This window comes from Pygoscelis adeliae, unplaced genomic scaffold, assembly GCF_000699105.1.
Source record: "Pygoscelis adeliae isolate BGI_AS28 unplaced genomic scaffold, ASM69910v1 Scaffold267, whole genome shotgun sequence".
NCBI classification, from domain to species: Eukaryota; Metazoa; Chordata; class Aves; order Sphenisciformes; family Spheniscidae; genus Pygoscelis; species Pygoscelis adeliae.
This window is the reverse complement of record NW_008825150.1, coordinates 1,894,979-1,903,166: the sequence shown is the minus strand read 5'-3', so window position 1 is coordinate 1,903,166 and position 8,188 is coordinate 1,894,979. Positions and strand designations below refer to the sequence as shown.

Here is an 8,188-nt window from a genome sequence, read left to right as displayed (position 1 = left end):
TTGTGGCCGAAGTGCAGGACCCGGCACTTGGCCTTGTTGAATCTCATACAGTTGGCCTCGGCCCATCGATCCAGCCTGTCCAGGTCCCTCTGCAGAGCCTTCCTGCCCTCGAGCAGATCAACACTGCTGCCCAACTTGGTGTCGTCTGCAAACTTACTGAGGGTGCACTCGATCCCCTCATCCAGATCGTTGATAAAGGTATTGAACAAGACCGGCCCCAAAACTGAGCCCTGGGGAACACCGCTCGTGACCGGTCGCCAACTGGATTGAACTCCATTCACCACAACTCTCTGGGCATCTACTGGTTACAGAATGATAACAACCTGTGCTTGCTGTTTCAGACGTAGACTGTGATAACATGAATGACCCTACTCAGGAATCCCATTGAATGAAAAAACCTAGCAATTGGGAGTTGCTGTATAGGGCTGGGAAGAGAAGGGTTTTTCTTCCTATACACTACAAAAATTTTGAAAAATTTTGCCTTTCACAAAAAGAGAAAAAAATCAACCTTAAACATTTTCTAGCTGAAAACTAGATGGAGGTATTTAATTCCAGTTAATTTTTCGTTTGAACGATTTGGAAACATTTGATTTCAGTTTAGGAGGAGTTTTTACTATAGTTAGCTTCACCAGAAATATGTACTACATGAACATGAAAGAAAAAAAATAATTGAAAAAACAAAGTTTAATTATTGAAATTCATCACCTTTTCCATGAAAAGCTATGATTTCAAGAAATCGAAATCTTCATACAAAAACATTCACTGAGCTCAGCTCTACTCCTTCTTTCTATTTTTGGATTAATTCAAAATTTGAAGTCAATGAGAATTTGTCACTCACTTCAATGGGCTTAGAATTTCTCAGTCACTCATTAATCAATCAATTAATTAATAAACTAATATATCAGGTCCCAATGGAACAAAGACTTACAGCTTACACCAATGTGAGCGGAGGTATCTAGGAATTAATATAATACAAATACTTCACTATAATGACCAAAATGTTTTAATTTGCTCCAATGAGTACAAAGGAAAGCAGAAGACTGAAACTCACCACATGGTAGGATTCAATTCTTGCTGATGGTAAGAGTCAAAGTCATCTCGTAGGATAATGCTGTCACTGTGCATTTCAGCTACAAAGAAAAGAAAGCACTGTATGAAAAAAAATCCAGTGCAATCATCCAGTGCTTTCTAAGTGTTGCCTTACGTAGAGCTAAAGTAATGCATTTTAAAATGAGGAAATCAGCTTTTTAAAGTCTGCTAGTTACAAACGCAGGGTTTTCTCAGTTACAGGTTTTTTTGCTTACTCTGGGTCATAATACAACATAAAATTAAGAAGTCTCCCAATCTATCACCAAAGTGTGATGGCTATGAAAAGATGCAGTCATCAAGTACATACTAAATGCTTTAAGAACTTTTGCTCCAAATTGTTGGTTGTTCTGAATGTTCAGAAAAAAATCCCTCCAAATCCAGATTTTGGAAACACTGGCACAAGGAGGGATGAGATGTCCTAGTGAGTGCACTACACTTCTAGTAGTCAGGCGGTTCATTCTGATAACTCGTAAGCAAAAATCCGTGACCTCATTGGAATTTCACTGCTGCTATCAGTGGAGCTGGCAGTAAAGGTCAGCTCATTTAAGGAATATAAACAGTGAGTTATGTTACGCAAATGTTTCTAACCATTGGTCTGCAAGCTTTGGACTTCATCTTTCCCCCTAGATTTGCGGTATCATTTATGTATGATGACCAAAAAACCCCAAATTCCAGAACTTTGGCACCTGTATTTGTATTAAACAGACCTTTCTCTACAAATGCTTCCATTAAATGAATGAAGTAACTGTCACCTGCTATTCAAACTAAGCAAGGGTGCCAGAATCTGTCTGGGACTAATCAAATTGCTACACACGGGTTGGTGGGTGCAGGGCTGGAGCTCTGCTGCGTGCTCCGTGCCCGGCTTGGAGAGCAGGAGAAGCAACGCCCTGCTCCTGGGTGCCCCTCAGAGGTGCACTGTGACACAACCTTCCTCCCGGTGACCCAGCACTGGTGTGACGGTGCTGTCCCACACTGGGGGTTACGTGTCCTCACGCAAACGGATGCTCTAATACATAGCTAGGAAGAAAAGCTCTGCAGCATGATATACTCGCACTGCAAGGGCTCAAAGGCAATAAACAAACAGCAATAAAAATCACAATGAAAAAACAACTAATCAGAATTAGACATAATTAAATTCATTCTATCAGAGTCTCATTTTTATTTGAATTCCCCAGGGCTAGTTGCATATGACCTTACAGATTGTTTATTATAATAAAGTTAGTGATTCTGAGTTTTAGTAATAAGAATGACAAATCACCTACCTAGGTGAGGATGTAAGGGAGCTTCTGTCGGAGCTGCGGAGAACAAAGACACACAATGCATGAATATCTTCTACGATGGGGGCTTAATTGTAGCATTAAAAATTGATTCAGAATAAAACAAATTGTACAGTACATGTTCTATTAAGTCAACTATCCTGACACTTTAATTATGAAAAATGTGATACACGGTAAAAGTTATAAAAATATAACAGGAAAGAAAAAAAATAAATATTCTGTAATTAAAGTAAGCATCAATAACAAAAGAGAGAAATGGTTGTACAACAAGGTAAGAAAGATCACTTCTAGTCTAGGATTATGAGATATTATTAGAAATAATTTGGATTAAGATTCAGTAATTCAATGATTCACTAAGAGAGTGGAAATTAGGCTGAAGAAAATAAATAGTCTAGGGGAGGCAAAAATGCCACACTTTGACCCTTTATATTGCACTGGATATTTTACTCGGTATATTGTTAGAAGAAAAAATCCCAACAAAAAAATATTTTTAAGGCTACAAGTAAGGGATTGACTCAGCAAATCACTGAATCAAACACTTATTTTAAAGCACATTTTTACATGCGTTGCTGGATCAATTCCCCAGTAAGCCTTTGTCTTCTGAGAAACAGTAGAATACTGTAAAGACACACTCTGCATGGGGGCGTGTGGGTGAAATGATAAAACTTTATTAAGTAGTCTTCTCCTAACACTTTGCAACAGCAGTCTTGTGTAAAATTGCACAAATGGAAACACAGTGTATCTGAAAGGGCACAGTTACATAAAAAATATGGGGGAGTCTAGAAGGTGGCTACACAGTGTGTTAGATACTCAATGGCAGCTACTACATCCATAGCCTCATCCCACCTTAAATCCAAAGTTACACCTCTTTCACAGAGACAAAGAGGGTGCATATAAGCAAGCTCCTGGGGAGCTGCTACCTTGTTTGCCTCTCAGGACCTTGTCCATGCAGCTGTATTTCTAGCTGTATTTTGTACTTTGGCAAATAGAACACCAAGAAAAGAGAATTTTTAAAGCCAGGATTCTTTTGATGATTCTGTGTTTCTTGTTGGGCACTGACCTAAATCGTATCAGTACTCCTGATTTCTTCAGCATATTTGCAAAAAATTACTGAAGTACTGCAATTTCTGTCATAACATCTGACAAATTAAAAATAGATTAAAAATAAACATAAAAATGAATGCAGCAATCTGTCTAAAGCCCTCACACATAGTCATCTGAATAGAAAGTCCAACACAAATCTCAAGAATTTTGTTTTTCTCTTCCTGTTTTCTCCTTAAACACTGGGTTTGCATGGAGGCGTGACATTCTGTAATGAAATTGCAACACTTCATGGGGAAGTTGGCGATTAAGAAGACTGAGCAAGAAACAACTGAGGTATCTGCAGACCAGAAGAGGATGGCAAGCAGTCTGGATTTAGCTTAGACAGAAACCTTTGGTTTAACTGACTTATAACCTGGGAGACCGACAGGTTTTACTCCATCCACTAACCTTATATATATATAGACAATGCTGAAAATGACCACAGAACCACTGAAAGCTTTACCGCAGTGAAGAGCAAAGGCATTCTTAAGAGTCTGATGCTAAATTGAAATCACAGGCATGCAGAAATATGAAATCTTTTTCTCTTTATGTGGCTAACTTGCTGTATTTTTTATACAAGAAACTTGTATAAAATCAATGCCATCTTGTCTTCCCCAGCAGAAATGCCAATAATGACTCTAGCAATGGCCAAGACCTCTCATCATGATGGTACAAAATCTGGAGCAATACAACTCCAATTGCACATTAAGCTTGGCACTGCCTCCAGGGTAACGCTGGGCTGCACTGGTGGATACTACACAGGAAAAGACTGCATTTGTCCCTTGCAGTCCCAGGTGTTGTTTTTCTCTATGGACGTACGTATATATTTCTCTAGAAAACTTTTAAAACCTCTTTGCACAGAAGAAATGGATTAACCTGGATTAACTGAATTATTTCCCAGATCGAGCAATGCAAGCTGTTCTGGATTTTACCTGTAGAAGAACATTATGGCATGGGATTTGAAATACTCCTGATGTTGTAGGATGCTAAGCTTAAAATAAGACCTCTGTCTCTGATGATCTGCATTACCCCTTTTCATTAGCTCCAGATCATCATTAAGGGATGATCCATTGCAAGGACAGGTGTGGCTGAGAGCCACTCTGCCAGTGCTCATCTATGAGGAGGATGGTCATGTCAGGCCACGTCATGGGCAGACTCATTAGTTGGCCAAGCAAATTTCATTAGCCCTTGAGAGTAGGGCTAATTGAAAGAGACCTTCCTCTCCAATGAGAGCAGTTCAGACCTGAAAATGAAAACGAAAGATTAGATTGTCATTCATCTCGGGTCACTTGGCATCGCTCTTTGGAAGAGGCTTTGTGTGGAAAGCAGTCCAGCCCAGGATACACACAATCACTAATGATACTTTCTGAAGTTATTGTGCAAAATTTCAGCATTCAGCCAAAAGGCACAGGTATAGCACAAACTTGGATTCTTTAAATTTGCAAACTCCTTTGATTTCAGCATTTTATTTATATAACTAGCTGTTTATGTGATTAAAGAATACAAAATTGGGATCTGAGAATTTTTCCTAAAACAGCTTTTCAGTTGTATGCATAGTGTATTGCAAACCAAAACTGCTTACCAATGGACGGAAATGAAGGAGCTTGTGCAGAAACATACTAGTGCTACTGATCATTCATTTAAAAAACTAAAGGTGGAGTTAAGAAAACACTTAATGTTGGACAAAATATTGTTCTTAGAAATAAAGACTGTGTTGAAGAGGGGTTATGTTTCACAAATCTCTACAGGATCTGAGAAGCCCAAGCATTTTTGCCTCAGGTATTCCTTCATCTAATTTGTAATTCAAATTCCAGAGCTGAATATGACAAAAGACTGTGAAGGTACCATTTAATGAGTGATAAACCTAGACTTCAATCTCCTTATGAATAATTTCTGTATTACATTTTATATTTCATTGCTAAACAGCACTGTGTTCATCTTCAGGTGTTGTAGTTAAGGTCCTCAAAACAATAGAAATTTAGAACACCACATAAAAACAACTGCAGTAGTTTTAAAATATTTCCAGATCTGCCTTTTTTATCAGTTTATAGAGCTACTTATTTTAAAACAATATGGATTGTACAGTAGGCCACACAGTGTGGCTGAAGTCAAATGCAGTTTCTTTGCATAACATGACAAAGTTAAAAAAAATGATATGGTGCGGAATAGCTATACAAGGCAAAGATATAAAACATTTACAATTAAAAAATATACAATACTTCAGACTGAGAGGGGGAAAAAAGACCATCCTAGTTCATATTTTAAACCATGATTCACTTCCTTAGACGTTCCTTAGGCACTTGGTTGGATGGTTTTAAATTCAGAATCAGTATTTGTGTGGCTCCAAAATGCATCTTAGCTTGAATGAAAATGTAACTTCTTTTTTAAAAAGTAAAGTAAATGAATTTATCATTTGATTTTTAACTAGCACTCTGGGTATATACAGAGCTTTACAAGAGATTAATTGTACTAAGCAAAGAATGGAAATGGAGCTCAGCAGAGTTCACAATCTAAAAGGCATGAGCAAATACAATATGAGAAAATGTAAGGAAATGTAGGATGCTTGCCTTGTAAGACAAGGCAATCCCTTTGGTAAGGAAAAGCACAGAAGAAAGTACACAATACAAAGTGATTCAGAGAGAGAAAGGCCACAGTCAAACTGGAAGCGTGAGAAACTTGAGGAAAGTAATGGGGAATTCAGAAGTCAATGGGGTCATTGTGGGGCTCTGTGTCAATGGGATGAGGGAGAATGAAGGCATCTTTTGGAATAAAAGGTTAAAATTTTCTGTGGATGAAGTAAGGCTACCGAAAGGTTAAACCAATAGAAAAATATGCCCTGTTTTGGTTAAACTGGAAGGGAGGGAAATATGAGAGAAGTGGGAAGGGAATATCATCTTCAGATAGAGGAGCTGGAATATGAGGAAGGAAACAAGATTTGGTGATGGTCTAATGTCAGTGGAAAAATAAGAACCAAAATCATTAAACATGGTGATGGCTAACTGTTAAGCAAAACCAGTCTCCATTCAGAAAAAAAGAGCTAACATAATGCAAATGAAACACATGTTCCAGCAACATCAGTTTGTACTACTATTGACACTGATATTCCATAGAACTGTGGGGTCAAGTGTGTGTACAGAGATAGGTAGGGAATACAGCATAAGAAATCATTCCTAAAACTCACCGGAAAATAAATAGATTTTTTTTTTTTTTTTTGCAGAACCCTGGACTTTTTTTAAAAATATAAAAGAACAGTGAATTATAGAAACACAAATTCTCAAATGCTCCCAGACAAACACGATGCTCAGAGTTCAACAGCCAGCAGCCATTAGCTGTTGCTCAACAATTCATCACAAACGAGATGTGGAAAGAGGTGTATTCTATTTTGCAGATTATGAAAAAGTCTAATCTCCTTGTCATTAGCAGCCAGATGAAGATGAAAAAGAAAATGAATGCTTTTATTTAGACTCCTGCCAATACTTTCTCTCTACTAGTAAACAAAATTGCTATTGAAGGATAGAGGCTAAACATCCCCCTAGAGAGAGTCAGTGTGTTGCCCGAGGGCTGCATTATTCTCACTGACATATAAGCCAAGGAACAATACATCAGCTCTGAACTCCAGTCTTCTGTTCTGTAAAATACTGCTCTGGTCAAGCCTGAGAGCCTGCAATCTGTTTTGCATTTGTTTTTCAGAGTGTTCTTAAATCCATATTTACAGGGTACAAAATAGGCCTAAAAGGTCTTCTACAAATATTCAGGCAGAAGCTATCAAATAAAAGAGAGTCTGGGCCAATTCTAAGGATTTACTTTCATATGGAGACATCTGTCAGACCGTAGAGTGGTTTCATAAGAAAGGAATCCCAATCCTATAATTTGTAGCATTGAGTATGAGATTGTATAAAATTCTGGGAACTATGCTGAAAGGAATGATTCTGCACTCTGAGGGAACAACATCCTTCATCTTTTCCATCTCTTAGGTTGTACTGTTCAGAGATTCTTCTCTAATCAGTCAGAATTAAAGTACATGCTTACAAATCTCCCAGTATGGTCCTTATTCCAAAGGACTGTTGTAGTACTGGTCCAAAGTTATATAGTATTCCAGGAACATGGTCTCCTTAACCCTGTAAAATTACTTGATGCAGTAAAGGCAGGCGGGGTTGCATGACGTGACTGCCGGCTGTATCCATTCCTGCACCGCGAGCTGTTCCTCCCAGCAGCATTGTTGTTCTCATACAGACCTAAACTCTTTTGAGTTCTACAGTGCAATGCAGCTGGGTCTGATGTCTTGCCAACTCCATTTTAATTATGCTACTGTTTATTAATGTATGATTTTTGTTCTACTCAAGCCAGGAATAAATATGAATCTATCTACACAATAATAAGTTTACCTTATTTTCCATTTATTTTGCTATTAGATCAACAAGTTAAAGATATTGTTATTAAAAGATATTATTAATGGCAAGAATATCGTCAGTCATTAACATCCTTATTTGTCCTTAAAAGTATTTATAAGACATCTATCTTTTCTATCTTGGCTTATACAGCTTTTGTTTTCTTGCCTATTTGTGCTGGGTTAACTCTTTTGTCTGATAATCTTTATGTCTCCTTTCTTCAATATCCAATAAAATTCTTATAAATTCTAAAGCTTACATCAGTTCTCAAAGATCTCACTAGCTTCCTAAAATATTTATTATATGCTGAACACACAGCTTTTCAAGTGATTATTTTACTTTCTCTGGTGT

The 8,188-nt window shown here is 37.7% G+C and overlaps 1 protein-coding gene across 1 annotated transcript in view; it reads right to left on the bottom strand.

Annotated features, from left to right (window-relative positions):
* Nucleotides 1-8,188, bottom strand: part of RELN (reelin) — a 305,627-nt gene that overhangs the window by 166,086 nt on the left and 131,353 nt on the right. The window contains exons 6-7 of the mRNA XM_009328375.1: nt 2,352-2,384; nt 1,052-1,130 (exon numbers count right to left, since the gene is read on the bottom strand). Coding sequence (XP_009326650.1) covers nt 1,052-1,130; nt 2,352-2,384 — 112 coding nt within the window. The remainder of the gene's footprint in view (nt 1-1,051; nt 1,131-2,351; nt 2,385-8,188) is intronic.